The following is a 16,507-nucleotide window of genomic DNA, read 5'->3' as shown; positions in this document are numbered from 1 at the left end:
CCACAACCATGTATTGCTGACTGCACTGTGCTTCTTTGATCTGATCTTGCAAACTCACCGTGGGTGCAGAGCTCATAATGATAATCAATTCCCCCTCTAATGCAAACGGAGACCCTAAGACGTACGCCTCTGACTGTCCAGGCAAATCCTCACCAACGCTTCTTATTCTTCTCTCAGTAGCTATTGATTGGACCTTAAGTGTGATGGAAAGACTTAAAAAAACACACATCATAATAGCACTGTGCAGCTAACACATCATGACTTCCAGCTGTCTCTGCAGAGACGGATGTGCAATGGCAACTGGGTCTGTTTACCCCAGTTTTTATATGTCGCAACGGAGAGGAGAAATTTAAAAGAAGTTGTCAGGACTGGAATATGTACAGCTGCCAACAGCAAACCCTCATCAGGGAAGTGCTTGCAAACCAGGCACCTGCCCATCAATCTGGCTGGGGCTCCCTTCAGCCTCCAGTTTTTGACATGTCTGAAAAGTGGAATAAATGTGGTTAATCCAACTTGCGTCTTTATCGGCTTCCGTAAATCAAGCGATGGATTTGCGTGACAGAGCTAAGCTGGGTATCAAGAATGCTTGTCAAGGCATGTGAGGGCTTTATTCCTCTTTTTTATTCATCTCCCAATAGATGTCAAGTTCTGTGCTGTCCCCTGAACCTTCAAATGTCGGTCCCTGTGCTAAACTAGTAACCCATGACAGGACAGCACCAGATTGCGAGGGGAGGCTAAACTATGCAGGGGCTTGTAGAATGATGTCGTCAGTTGGACACGTCAGGGCCGTGCTCATCCTGTCTCAAAGTGGCCGACCCTGCATGGAAAGGAGGGTACATCCACCTCATCTGTGCACCAACCAGCTTCTCTGTCCGCCCAGAGGGACAGTTCTGCACTCATCGTGACTCTGTGTAAAAGTTAGAGGTCATAGAAATGTCAAGGAAAGCTCCAAAGGGAATGCCATCACGCACTTGATGTCGGCAAACCCTTGTTCAGCTGAGTTTTGTGATGCCTTGACAGGCAAATGGTTGGAGCTGCAGGACGGCTGATAGCTCGATAGCAAGTAGAGATGGCGGTGCTTTGATTGACACATAGCCATGGCAGCATTGTGCAGGGAGCTGACAGCGTTTAATGTGTTTGTTTTTAAGCTGACTTACATATAGATTACAGTCGGCGGGAGTGAGTTATGATTGACACCAGAGCTCCACAAACACTCTTCAGTAGGGAGTGTTTGGGAGCAGGAGGGGGGAGGTGTATGTTTAATTATTTGGTAGTGCCAGTTTTAGAATTCTCATGACACCTGTCAATCATGTAAAGTACTGTTTATACTAAGATAAACAAATCCGGTGGCAGCCATAATGTGCAGTAATATCTCTCTTGTTGCGGTGATGAAATTCATTCAGCCGCTGACAATAAACTTCAGAGCGAAGATGGCTAAGAGATGCTAAAATGGAGCAAATTGGCACACAGTGCAGCTATTAGCTCTCCACTGTGTGCAGCTGTACACTGCCGCTGCTGTCGTCTCAGTGTACAGTAAGCTTCCATCTCTATATCTGTTTTTTCTCCTTTCAATCCCAACGCAAAGCTCCTAATCACTGTAGCTCCTCTCTACTCCACCCTCATCCCATTCCCCTTCTCATGAGACACTTTCTGATTTTACTAAACAAACAGACCGTATTGAGACAAAATCCACAGCTGAAAATAGGACATGATATCAGAAATATTGCTCCCTGGTTATGATATAAGCCAGTGTTTGCTGTTTGTTGGAGTGGCAGTCGGGCCTCAGATAAAGCAGTAATCTGGATCAGTGGTAATTATGCTTGCTCACAGACTGTGAGAAGTTCCTCATTATTACAAGCGATTGGATCCTGATGCGCCTTTTGAGTCCTCCTCGTCGGAAACAGTAGAGGAACTCCCGCGCCCCTAGATTAGGTTAAAGCTCCAATTATGTGGTGAAATATTCAAATCCTAGTCTGCAGTGATTTAGGAGTTCATTGCTGGGTTAGCAGAGATAGCTGCGCGAGTGAGAGGGCTTAGCTCCACAATGAATAACGCTTCATTGACAGTGATGGTGATGAAAAACGAGCCTGGCAGTTTCAAAGACAAAATAAAACATTAGCGTTCGGCGAGGGGGCCCGGCAGGCTCCAGGCAGCGGCGGCGGTTGCTGCTGTGCAGTACACGGCTCAGCCTGCTGATATTAGCCACATTAGAGTTTGTCCGCTGTCACCATCCGTCACAGGTGCTGGCTGCTTTTACTGCCTTTTCCCTTTCTGCATCTGTACACACGAGCCTGCTGATGTACTGCAGAGCGCCCATTTCTACACTGCCAGCTTCTTTTCTAATGTTGCAACTTGTCTAATTTGTTTGGATAAATGTTCTTAAATGAAATTAGAATTCCCCGGCAACTTCCTTGTTTTGCTCTATTGAATTATGGGGTTGGTGTAATTGACTGAGATTGGGGGTGGAGTGTGGGAGGGTGTGGGGGTATAAAAAAAAAAAAAATCCAACTGCAAATTATCTCATCCTCTTCCCTCCTCGACTCTCCCTTTCTCCCTCCTTTCCCTTTGCCTCTCCACCCAGAGGGAAGAACAAGATAAGTTGCTTTAATATCAGCCACTGCCACCCTCCCCAACATATGTGCATTGAGCAAACACAGTCTCCCTCTCTCTCTCTCTCTCACACACACACACACACACACACACACACACACACACACACACACACACGTGCACGCTAGAGGGCTGCACCTACACCTCCTCCTTCCCCATCAAATCGGACGTCAATCAGTGGAATGTGCGTCCGTAGTGCTGTTGTGTCGACTGCAGCTCGTTGTCTGTGATTTAAGCACGGCCCTAATGTGCCTCTCACTTAACCCCAGATCATATTTAATGATCTCTCTCTCTCTCTCTCTCTCTGCTGTTCTCTGTCTCCCTTTATCTCCCTCGCTCTCGGGTGACCACAGAATAGATTGTTTGCTTGTGACGGTGTCCAGCAGCTGTGGTGTTAACTGCCTCACAGTAACAACCTCAGGGGGATGGATGTGCTGTGAGGGTAAGGGCTGCTCCAGCTGTCTCTGCACTCACTTCAGTGTGTTGCTGGTTCAAGTCCTCTCACGCTGAAAGAGCTCCCGGGGCTGGGCTTAGACTGATGGTGAAGTTTGCCAACATATTGAGTACATATTGGATTTTCAGAAAAGGATGTCTTATTAGGTTGTCAGTTTTCTCACCTGTTCCTTTTTCCTCAGTAGCTTCAGGGGTGTAAAACCCGCCTCACTGTACTACATATGATCCACCTGAGCTCAAAACCAGTATGTTGTCATATTGGTCATGTTGCTCTGCTGGGTTTACAAGAACTGTTAAGGTAAAGACTTTGACATTTTGGGAAATACACTTAAGCCAGCTGCTTGTTGGATGGCGGTATAACCTCAGACACCCTCTCCTCCCATACCTCTCTGATATCGTATTTGTAACTTTCCGAAACCAAAAATCTGACATTCACAACCTCTTCACATCATGACTGGTCAACGATGTAAAGAAAGTATACTGGGTTTTTAACTTACCTTATTTTTAACTTGTGATTGCTATTTGTTGTACTTTTCATTTGCAGAAGACAGTGTTACCCTGCACAGTATACAACAGAAGTGTGTGCAGTATCACCTACATGTCAAATGATTCCACATTGGATAACCTGACAGTAATTGGAATGCTTCTAAGTTGAACAGTAGAGTACTTTCTCTTATGTAGCCTTAAAAACTAGCAGTTTAGATTTACAGCAGTGAAAACACAAGTCAACAATTAAGAACTCAATGCAGCAAAAGTCAGGACGCTTATTACTGAGATTCACATCTTTTATTTTTTCTTTCTGCATGGAGTTTTCATGTTCTCCCTGTGTATGTGTGGGTTTTCTCTGGGTTCTCCGGCTTCCTCCCACAGTCCAAAAACATGTTGCAGTTAACTGGTAACTCTAAATTGTCCGTAGGTGTGAATGTGAGTGTGATTGTAATTGTCTGTTTTTGTGTGTAGTCCTGTGATAGAGGGGTTGTGTTGCTCTAGCATTCTTTTTTTTTTCAGATGCCCCAAAAGCGTTCTATTGGATTTAATCCAGACAACACATGCAGCCAGGTCATACCTTTCACTTTTTTCTTTCTTCAGAAACTCGTGTGATTCTGACACTGTGCTTTGGATTGTTATTATGCTGAAATATTTCTTCTCTGCCTAGCTTTTTTCAGACTGGGAGCCATCTTTTCAGCCAGTATTTTTGGTATATTCAGAAAATTCATAATTTCATCTAAAAATGTTGCACTTACGCAGCCCCATGATATCACATTCCCAATTCTGTGCTTCACTGTCAGGACTATGCATTCACTGTGGTGGTACTGATGAGGTTCATGTCAAATATGTTTGATCCCACCTGAGGCAAAAAAATGTATCTTTGTCTCATCTGACCAAAGAATATGCTCTGAATATTCATCAGGATTCTTTTTGTGTTCTTTAGAAAACTTTAGCCTTGCAGCAACAGTTTTTTTTCTAGGGACACCATCCATAGAGGCAAGTCCTGTGCAACGTGTTAAGCACTTTCCAGTCTGTTTTTCAAAGCTAGTAGCACCCTGTCTATGGCATAATTTTACGACGACCACTGCAGCTCTGATTAGTAGTACTATAGCTTGTTCCATATCTTCTGATTACAGCTGCAACTTAATTTCCACTGATTTTTAGTTGGTAACTGATCTTCTTGTATCCTTTTTAATCTTTGTGAAGCCTTGAAATGACTTTTTAGATCCTCTGGCAATTCTTTTCCACTTAGAGCCATGGACGTGCAGATAGACACAGCTGACAGGTTCGTAACTGAAAAGGTTCTGGTGTTCACAGCTCATTTTAGAACCATGTCAATACATTTAGCCTAACTGAAAATTACAGGTTTGCTCTGTTGTGTTTAATTTAGTTTCAGCGATCACAGCTGTATTCACTTTTGTTGCAATGGGTTTGTAATTTGGGGCTTGTACTTTCAATATAGTCTATTTTAAAGTAGCCTATTTGTTTTGGATTTTTCTAAGTGGAAATACTCTGCTGTTCAACTTAGAAATAAAGCAGTTATTGAGAGGTGATACCATTTGGAATGATTTGACATTTGGGTCATTTTGGGTGTAATTACTTCTGCTGTACACTGTAAAGGAGAGCAAAGCAGTTTAGTTTACTGCTCATGTGTAGGAGGGTGACGACAGGTGGAAAAACCGACCACTGCTGGAACACAAAATTTTAATTATTACATTTTGAGATCCAGAAGTGAAACTCAGAGGTGTACAAATTGTAATGGCAGCCAGTGGGATCGTTGTCACTTCTCTCCATTGGCCACTAAAAGTCCCATCGAACACACAGTGTTTGTACTTCTAATTATGTACAAGGAGTGAATAATCCTCAGTCTGGGTTTCAGTATTGAGTTGTTGGTCTGAATCTTACAGAAGATCCCTGACATGAACAAAACACAAAAAGACAATGATGTCATATTTGGCATGAATGGTTTGATCACATGATTACATAACACTCCTTTTACTAGACTTAAGAAAGAATATTCTTGTGAAAGCTGAGTAGACACGGACTGATAAAAGTTTAGACTTGAAAATCAGAATTTAAGAGACTGATTTTCTTAGTTGTACTTAAATATTCCCTATATCTGTGTTTTAATATGCATAGTTATATAATGCCCTATTTTTTACGTGTTCATTGCTTCCTCTGTCAGTTAAGTTAATTGAGTGCTTTTAACACTGCAGAGACTGATGGTAGGGTTTATTTTCATTTTCCAAATAAAAATAAAAGTGTCAGATATAACCACATTAAATGTCAGGACCGTCGTAAATCTCAAGCTGCAGCTGTGTACAGGTCTTGTCATTAATACCGACTAAAATACACAAACATTCTGATCAGTCGCTCCAGGTGGTCTGCAAATCTAATTTGGATGGAGATACTATGCGCTGACTTCATTACAGTTGTTCATGCTGAATAAACAAGCTAAGTGTCCAAGGAGTTTGCTTGAAGACACAAAGCGCTCTTTGTCAGCGTCTCTTTGCCGTTGCATTCATGATCAGAAAATAAAAAAAAGGCTATGCAACAGTCAATTACAGCAGCATGACGGCTTTGTTTCCACGTCTCCTGAGGCCTGTGAATCATACTGTGTACACTCCACACATCACACGGTTTGTGCTGGCCGGGGTCATGCCACCAAACATTTGATGCTGTCAAGAGCACTTTTTATACCGTTGTATATTGTGTGTTCATATGCGAAAGCTGTTAATATGCTAAAGCTGTTATGCAATGGGGAATCAAACAGTGGAGAAGTAGAAAAACATGTTACCTATGATAAAAAATAAATAAATGAATACAAAGTAGTTTCAGTGCCAGACTGATACATGGTCATTGCTTATACAGTGTAATATTTGTATACATCAGTCACAGTCTGTTTATAAGTTATGTTGGCTGATAACCAACAGTGATTGTGCTAAAGAAACAGCAGATATAAAGGTCAAAAGTTTTAGAATACTTCAAATTTTCCAGTTTGCAGTTTTTTACTGGAAATTGTGCATATTAATTTCTCATTGTACTCTGAAATAACAGCATATAACAAATAAACAACTAAAGTTGAAAAAAATCAATTTAGAAACCAAAATGTATTCTAAAGATCTTTGGCAGATATAACAGCTGAGCACACTCGTGGCATTCTTTCCACAATGGAAATTAAATATTCATCAGAAAGTTCTTCCCAGCTCTATTGCAGAAGTTCTCATAAATGTGTGGCACTTGTAGGTTGCTTTGCTTTCACTCTTCTGTCCAGTTCATCCCAAGCCAGCCGCATGGGGTTTAAGTCTGGAGACTGTGCTGCTGCTCCATGTTTTCAAGCTTACTATCTTGTTCTTTTTTCCTAAGGTAGTTCTGGCATAGCTTGGACTTATGGGTTGGGTTAATTATCTTGCTGTAGGATGAACCCATGACCAACTGTTAACATACCAGAGGATACTGCATGGTGCTGCAGAATGCTGTGGTAGCTGTTTTGGTTCAGGGTTCCTCTCATTCTGTACAAGTCATCAACCCTGGATCCAGCAAAACAGCCCCAGACCATCACACTTCCTCCTCCATGTTTGACAGTTGATGTCACACATTGAGGAACCATCCTTTTGCCTACTAGACGACATACAAAAATCCTGTGTGATGAACCAAAGATTTCAGATTTTGATTCATCAGTCCATAATACCTTCTTCCTGTGTTCAGTAGTCCATTGGTTGTGTTTCATGGCCCAGGCAAGCCTCTTTTTCTCATTCTCACATCTTAGCAATGGCTTACTTGCTTCAACTCGACCTGTTAAACCTACAAATCCAAGTCTTCCCTTCACAGCTGAAACTGAGACTTCTTACTACGACCACTATTAAGCTGTGCTTAGAGATGTTGTCCTGTGAGCTGCCTATCACCAAGCTGTTGACTCTCAGAAACTTGTCTTCAGATTCTGTTGTGGCTTTGGGTCTTCAAGACCTCTTCCTGTCAGAGTTTTTCCCAGTTTCTGAGTGATTTTGATGGTGAAGAAAACTGGACTCACTGACGTCTTCACTTTCTTCGCAATTTCTCTGTAGGAAAGACCTACATTTTTAAGTGTTATGATGATCTGTCTCTCTTCTATTGTTAAATCCCTTTTCCTCACCATTTTATAGCAGCACACTACTTTCTGCAGTACTATACTGTTCAAATAATGCTCTGGAGGGTGTGGTGCCACAGTGTGTTTCAACACTACATTTATACAGACAGAGGGGGTTGTAAGTAATCAAGAAAAGTTGGAACATCTGTAGGATTTGGTAGCACCAACTTTCAAGGCTTGATCAACCTCCATTGCTGCAAACAGCTTTAAGTTGTTCACCCATCTCTCATTCCCCGAACAAGCCCTTTGTGTATAATTGTGAAATGTACATTATTTTTCAGTTTTGGATAACCTTACCTTTTTTAACCTCTGGCAGTTCACCATTTCCCTTTGTATCATTTCAAGCTATTCACTGGACTTGAACTACTTGAATTTCAGCAGAAAACTGGAAAAATTGAGGCGTTCTAAAACTTTTGACTGGTAGTATATTTTCAAGATACTTCGAAACATTGCCACTACAAAATTTGTCCACTAGAGAGCACTGACAGTTCTTTTCTGCACTGCCAAACATTCTCCTTGTGGTGTAAAATATAGTGTAAAACAGATACTGACTGATATCATCTGGACAAAATAACCTGGACTCAAGGTCCACTTGTCAATTTTTTCTAGAACTTGTAACTGACATTAGATCATTTAAATTACATGTACATTCACATCTGTGAGTATAATTTGTGTAAACAAATTGTTATCGCTGTGTTTGCATTTCTTAACAAACTGTTTTATAGCATCAGAAAATATTTGGAGTCCCTATAAAAATCTTGCCTAAAGCTTACGGTGTTCATCGTGGCTTTCTTGCATGTCCTGTGTTCCTTTGGAATGTGCATGTCTTTAGAAATTTTACCTACACAAAATGGATAAAATTATACAATTGATCAGAGCCAGACACTGTAAAAGCAGGAAGAATCATCAGATTTTCAATTTTTCATAAATAGATCATGTGTGAAAAAATAAATTGTTTGCACCAGGTCCTGTTAAAAAAAAAAAAAAAAAAAAAGTAAAACTGTTCAAGTATGGAAACACATTAGAGAGGTTGAGAGCAAAGTAAAACATACTGGATTGGAAGATATATACTCTATTAGTAGAAAAGAAAAGTCTTTACTTTGGAGAGGTTGTAAAATGTAAATATGTGATGCACGAGAAGCCCCCCCCTTTTTTTTTCCATTATCGTACCAGCTGTTGGTAAAATGTTTTTAATTTTTAATGTTTTTTTTTTCAATTTGTGCCAAATGAATAATGAAAGAATTTTTTAAAAAAGTATTAAGTAGTATTTTTTAGAAGATTTGTAGTAAAATATCCAAGGCAGCAGGAATAAGAACTAAATAGCTAAGACCAAATATGCTGTTAAAAAAATGGAAAAAAGACTACAGGTAGAAATATTATCTCTCTTGTAATTTTGAGAGCCATGGTTACTATGAAGTCAGGCAGTGGGATAACTACATTTCACAGGGTTCAAAGGCCTGTTTTTTCTGGTGTCCAACCAGAACACATCCTTTGTAAAGAGCTGCTCAGCGTGTTTGTGTCTATCAGTGTGGCTGCTGCGTCCTTGCTACATGTGGAGACTCATTCATGCAGGACAGATGGGCTATTTCACTGTAAACCATCAGAAAACAAACAAATGATCATCAGATGCTCCGTCCCCACCATCAGCCGGCACAACACCACTTTCCCCCACTTACACCCGAACAATTCCCCAACTGCTGCTCATTTCTTCTCTGTCTGCCTGGATCATGCTATCTTCTGCTCTGATGGCCTTCTCCTCTCTCTCTCCCTCTCTCTCTCTTCTCCTGGCTGTTTCCTGTTATGGCAAACTCAGAATTGCTGTTCAGTGTTCATTCAGAAGCATGTTGTTGAAAATGTAGTGAAGCTGATACATCCGTTAGAGTCTAGAATTGGAAGAATTTCATTAGTCTGAGTAATTACTGGAGAGTTTTGGTGTTCCATCATGGTCAGACTGCTGTATCGTAGACGTTCAAACCTCCTGCAGGCTTAAAGTGTGAAGGATTTGCTCATTTAGAACAGATAATCAACCTTTTTATTACCACACCTTTATTTTCTTGAAACTTAAGACTAAATGATTGAGTGTTTTTGATTAATTGGCAACAAATTCCTTCCATCCATCCATCCATTATCTATATACCGCTCAATCCTTGTTAGGGTCATGGGAGTGCTGGAGTCTATCCCAGCTGACGTAGGGTGATGGCAGGAGACACCCTTGGCAGGTCACCAGTATATCACAGGGCTACATATAGAAATTGATCATTGAAAACTTCATTAGTTGACACAGTTACTGAATTTTTTTCTGACAGCTAATAAGAGGCTCAAGAAAAGGAAGATAACTCTGCTAGACTGGGGATTCTGTAGGCACATAACAGAAGACAGACAAAGAAAAGTTTGACACTGGCAGCTTCTTTTGACAAAGTTTCTAACAAGTCAAGAGGAATACTGATATGCTGATATTTTTGTAATTCTGATATAGTATTTGTCTCTTCTAAGGATAGAATGTCTACAGTGCTGCAAGGTATGAAGGTAAAACAGCATGTAATTTGAGAAAAATCCTACTTTGTGACAACTTGAGTTTCATTGTTACGACCATATTGAAATGGTTGAGATTAAAATGATTACTACTGTATCCAATGAGTTAAAAACCATGCCAATCATGAAGACTTCTGTAATTATTCCTTTGTTTTTATTCTTTGAAGAAGTGATGTGAGCTTCATGTAAGTCACAACTGTAGACAAACACAGTGGGATACGTACACAATTATTATGTTTCACGGCTTTATTGAACCCATCTATTACATGTTCTGAGTGCTGGTGGACAGAGTAAGTAAACTCTTGGTTTAATAACTGATCAAACCTCCAACCAGACATGTGTTTCATGTAGCTGCAGGTCAAACTTGCACAATGTTCAGGAGGAATCTTGGACCATTATTCCCCACAGAATTATTACAGCTCAGAAAGATCTTTTGGATGCCACATCATGGTGCTGCCTCCAACGTGCTTCACGTCTGTGATGAAGTTGTTAGTGCTCAGGGGCCTTCTTACACCGTATGCAGCGCTGTATTGTTTTAAAGCCATCCACCTGGGTTGATTATTAGTCCAAAAACATTTTCCCTGCACTGTTGTGTATTAAGGTGCTCTTTGGCAAACTTCAAGCACATATTGATGCGCTTTTTGGACAGCAGCGACTTCCTCTTTGTTCCATGCAACCACACACAACCATTTGTGTATGTTAGACTCATAAACAGAGATGTGAACCGGATTCCTTTAAAGGTCCTGTATTATTCCCAACATGCAGATGCACACAAAGCCAAGCTTTACACAACAAAACCATCCAAATCCAACACAGAATCTAAAATATTTTTAGACCGTTTGGTGCAAGTTTGGTAGCAGAACCACCAAACACCTGTTGTAATCCCCCATCTCACCCATTTTAATGGATCGACTGTCTACACCCCTTATACTATGAGTTGTGCATTGTAAACAGTTATTACCCAACATTTCAAACACACTCAGTTTTATCTACAAAGAATGTGGTTTAGATAATCTGTTTAAAATGCTTTTTTGCTCTACTTGACTTTGTTGCAACAGTGCTGACATGTTCCCCTTTCACTGGTTACGTTTACGAGTACACTGTTAGCTTTATTGATAAAATGATAGCCGATTGTTACTCCTACTGATGGAAAGCACAAATGTATAAGTGCAAAAAAGAAGGCAAAAATGACAATGAACTAGAATTATCCCTTATAACTAAGGGTGTTCAAAGTTCTGACTGATTCCTTTTGGCAAACAAAATTAAAACCAGAAAGAAACATATTAGAGGTGCATGCCATTTGCTGTCTAATGATCTTTAGTCAAAGCCAGTATCAGCCCGTAAATCAACAAACTCATGCATCAGTCTCACCTTGCCTTATCCATAACCTCCCATGAGAGAATCTCCAAGCACTTCTCTTGCCTCCCTCTTCCCACATTATCTCACTGCTCTCACATAGTTAACTTCCCTCCCTTTCATCTGTCATTTCCTCTCTTTCTTTCCTCTCTCTGGTACCTTACAGCACTTTTCCTTCCACTTTTTCCTCTTTCTGAACACTGTCTTTATTGCTCTGTGGCTTCCACCCATCCCCGCTCCCCTCGCGTTTGTGTAGGTTCTGGACCATATATCTGTATTAATGGCACCTCTGGCTTCAAACCACTCAGCGCTACCTGTCACCGCTCTGTTTCTGCATCCCATCATTGCCAAAGCATCCCACTGACACTGTTACGCTCATTATCGCAGGGCCTGGCCACCCGGCTCGGCTCAGCTCAGCGTATTCACAACAACAATCCTGCCAGTGTTCTTGAGAGCTTGGGTCTTATGGAGCCTATTTACTGTATGTAAGTGTGACACATATAGAGCAGAGTGAAGACGGTGCGCTGAGGAGATCATTAGCACCAGTCTGTGCAATGACAAAAGTAGCTGCTGCTTCGCCTGATGCCTTGTTCTCTGTTTGTCTGTGTGTTTGTATGCACATGTGTGTTGCAGAACTCGAGTGCAGACCACCGTGTGAGGCTGGACCTGGGCCTGTGGGACAAGTTCAGTGAGCTGGCCACTAAGTGCATTATCAAGATCGTGGAGTTTGCCAAAAGAGTGCCTGGCTTCACGGGGCTGACCATCGCGGACCAGATCACGCTCCTGAAAGCTGCCTGCCTGGACATTCTGGTTGGTGTTGGTTCTTGTGGTTTAAAGTGCAAACATGTGGGGTGGGAGTGGTGACTAGTTCTTCTGTTGCAAAAGTGGCCACATGGTGAAGCGACTTTAGCACAAACGTTTCTAACAAGCTGGGGACATAACGGCCAATCGGAAAGTTTTTTACCAGGAGTTTGAGTATACAGGGTTCAGATATGCAGCTCCTACACTGATGATGATTGAAGGCGTCCACCCTCAGAGCACGGGGGCTGGTTTCACAGAGAACTAAAGTGAGCGCTGAGCATTCTCCCCATTTGACAATAGGCCGGCAACCGGCCAGCCAATCTGGTGCCAGATTCGTTGGGCCACATCAAGTGTATGATCTCCAGTCGTCCTGTTCACCCCCACATTATTCATGATATGAGGGTTAACACATTATATATGATTTAATAATCATTTAATTTGTCAGCAGAATACAGGTACTGCTGTGTACCAGTCTCTCCCCCTCTGCTTAAGCCAACATCTGAGCTCACCTGTGTGACTGCAGGAATAAAACTCTGCAGGCAGCTGTAAGGTTTGGGTCAGCACCCTTTATTCACAACGGAAACCCTGCATGACTCCTGCACTGCACTTCCACCCCTACTGGCTCCACACTGGGCAGGAGGCAGAGACACAACGACCATGGAGCAGCCAGTGGCCTGTCAGTGAGGTGCTCGTAGTGTCCTGACATCATCGATGCAGATGAGCAGAGCTGCTGTTGTGGTCTGGAATGCCAGGAACTGCATGTTGCTGACTATTGCTGTCTCCCTGCATGAGAGGCGAGAGTGTGCTTGTCAGCTAACTTGCCACAGAGCCTGCTAGTTACCACCACTGCTAGTATAATGAGCCCACCCTTGGGGGGGGGCATTGACGGGTAAGAGAGCACACTGAGCAGCCAGGCCAGTGGTGATGGAAGGGGATAGCCTCCCTACTGCACATGTAGCAAAAAAAGTTTTAAAACACGCAAAAACATAGACACTGTAAAGGTTTGTTATATCTCTAACATTCCTTTCATTTAAAATACAAAAAAAAGGTATTTGTCATCAAATAAGGGACACAAGTATTAGATGAAATCATTAGAGAAACAAGATTTTAATCATGTTTGACAACAGAATACTGTTACTGGTTAGGTATTCACCATTAGGACTTGGGTAGTCTGTACTGCTTCTATCTGATCACCTTTAGAAGGCACATCTTTGTAAATTTCCAATCATTTTGAATCATCCATCCATGCATTATCTAGAGTGCTGGAGTCTATCCCAGCTGACGTAGAGTGAAGGCAGGGGACACTCTGGACAGGTCACCAGTCAATCACAGGGCTACATATAGAGACAAACAATCACAATCACAGTCACACTTATGGACAATTTAGAATCTCTAGTTAACCTCAGCATGTTTTTGGACTGTGGAAGGAAGTTGCAGTACTTGGAGAAAACCCATGGATGCACAGTGAGAACATATAAACTCCATGCAGAAAGATCCCGGGAAGGTAGGACACGAACCAGGGATCTTCTAGCTGCAAGGTGAAAGTGCTAACCACTGAGCCACTGTGCAGCCCCCATTTTGAATCAGTAAAACAATAAAACTCACTAAAAAAAACGTGTTGACATTTTCACAAGTTTGCAGTGTGCGCAGTATGAATTTCTGTCACTTTACCTTCCTTGCATACATTAGTCATCATACTGTGAACCAGCTTCCCTTTAATACAATCACTCCAGAATGCAAAGTCTAGATGCATTTTCACCAGAGTCTAAGCTCTCCTAAAATATTCAGCAATAAGCTAAAAACCTCCCCAAACTATTCACAGCAGTGACATAACACAGTTACATAAACACACCTCTTTACCAGACAGTGAGATGTCTACTTGAGTATATTTAAGTATTTATTTTCTAATTTCCCTGTTGTTCCTCAGCATGTAAGAATCCATTCATTCCTTTAAACTGTGTGGTGAGTCATTAGCCTCAGACCTCTGGGGGATTGGTGGGTTTAACCTCCAGTCCAGCTCCCATTAGAACAGCCCTCATACCTTATTGGATGACCTACTCAGCCGGCCAATAGGATTCGGTAAGATCCGATTAATTGATCATTCCATTCAATTCAATTCATCATGTGGAGTAGCTGTGGAGATTAGATTACACACAGAGAGACATTTCTCAGTCTCTAATCTTTTTTAGGACTTTTTTTTAAACATTGGGCAGTCAGTCGCTCTCCATTTGTTAATGATGCAGTGTGTTCTTTATGGAGTACAGATGCGGAAATGTCTGCAGGCTGCCGGCGGCTCAGTGTTTGTTTGTTATTTAGGGGTTGTTAAGTGGAGCGATGTACTGTACTAATGTAGCCGCAGTAATGAGATGGAAAAAGGCAAATGGCTGTCTCTGTTCCTTTTCTGTCTCTATCATGCATGCTTGGCTGTTGTGGTGTTTCAGAGAGGGAGGAGGCACAGGGTGTTGGGGAGGCAGTGATTTGATTAGCATTCATTGCTCAGAGGGAGAGGAAGGAAGAGAAAGTGGGAAGAAAGTGATGGCAGGATTGTTGTGTTTTATTTTGTGACCTGAACTGAAATTCAGAGTTTAACTCTCAGTACTAGAATCACTTCATTGCTTTTAGATTATCGAGGATTTCAACAGAGAATGTCTCTAAATGTGGCAATGAGCTGTAGGAGACACAGACATGTTTTATGTTATCATATACACTACTCTTCAAAAATTTGGGATCACTTAGAAATGTCCTCATTTTTGAAAGAAGGGGAGTTTTTTCAATGAAGATAACATTAAATGAATCAGAAATACACTCTAGACATTGTTAATGTGCTAAATGACTATTTCAGCTGGAAATAGCTGCTTTTTAATGGATTGTCTACATAGGGGTACAGAGGAACATTTCCAGCAACCATCACTCCTGTGTTCTAATGGTACATTATACATTACAATTATGTTAGCACATGAAAAAAAAGAGAGTTTTCATGGAAAACATGAAATTGCCTGGGTGATTCCAAACTTTTGATAGTGTATGTTGTCCTATGCTGCTATAACAGCCTGTATATGGAGCCACAAGACATCATCACAACAGCGACAGCAAACAGAAATGGGCACTGCTGTGATATGAAACTGGAGCGTACTTAGTAGTAATTGAAAGGTGGAAACATCGAGGTCCAACCTCTTTCCTGGTCCCAATGTGAGAACCAGAGACATATTAATACAGCTGAATGCAGCTCTGTAACTCATTCTTGCAACAAATCTTTCCTGGTGGTCTCTTACAGTATTACAATGACAAAAATTCCCCATCAACATCAATCTCAAAAGAGGAGTCTGTTAAGGTGTGTTTTTAGTTATTCTAATATAAATTTGAATCCTATCAAGTCGTATGTTTGTAACACCTCCCTATATCATTAGTTTTCTATTTGTCTTTAACATTATCTTTGAGCTTTTATTTGTTTATTCATCATGGTTCTTGTCTTGGAATAATACATTTTAATACTCCGCCATGGAGGCAGAGGTGGAATTATGTGACGACGTTGGTTTGTCTGTTTGTTCGCAATATTACTCAAAAACGGACTTAACGGATTTGGATGAAATTTTCAGGGAAGGTCAGAAATGACACAAGGGCGACCTGATTAGATTTTGGCAGTGATGTGGCTTATAGTCTAGAACCATGGATTTGTTAAAGATTTCTGTATCATTGTGAGATAGCGGCATGGCATCACTGTAACTATGACAACAAGTGAACACTACGTCAGCTGCCTGCTGACGATGACATGATTGCGATCCTACTACAAATCCAGCGCTATGGACTTATCTGGATTTATCTGTCGGAAATGATACAAGGAACAATTGATTAAATTGTGGAGGTGTTTCCGAGTCCCATCAATTCCCGCTGCCCGCTGCAGATTTAGGTCATGCGATTCGGCATCCGTGCATACCATACACATGCATAACACACGCCTGTGCTCAGCGGTGCAAGGTCATTTTGTCTGTGAGTACATCTATATTAAATGACCACATTCTATAAGTGCAGTGATTTCTGCCTCAAATTTTTTTCAAGATTTCAGCCATCGGAAATGATACAACGACTGAGCAGCCTCGGCAGAGTACTGCATTCTCTGAGTGCTTTTCTTGTTTAATTATA

General features: G+C 41.4%; 1 protein-coding gene across 2 annotated transcripts in view; it reads left to right on the top strand.

Annotated features, from left to right (window-relative positions):
• Positions 1 to 16,507, top strand: part of LOC111573403 (retinoic acid receptor beta) — a 234,571-nt gene that overhangs the window by 196,688 nt on the left and 21,376 nt on the right. For both annotated transcript variants that reach the window (XM_035951539.2, XM_035951541.2), the window contains one exon: positions 12,200 to 12,376. In XM_035951539.2, coding sequence (XP_035807432.2) covers positions 12,200 to 12,376 — 177 coding nt within the window. The remainder of the gene's footprint in view (positions 1 to 12,199; positions 12,377 to 16,507) is intronic.

The sequence above is a fragment of the Amphiprion ocellaris genome, chromosome 15, assembly GCF_022539595.1.
Source record: "Amphiprion ocellaris isolate individual 3 ecotype Okinawa chromosome 15, ASM2253959v1, whole genome shotgun sequence".
Lineage (NCBI taxonomy): Eukaryota > Metazoa > Chordata > Actinopteri > Pomacentridae > Amphiprion > Amphiprion ocellaris.
Note: the sequence above shows the minus strand (reverse complement) of the source record. Positions and strands in the feature narration are given on the sequence as shown.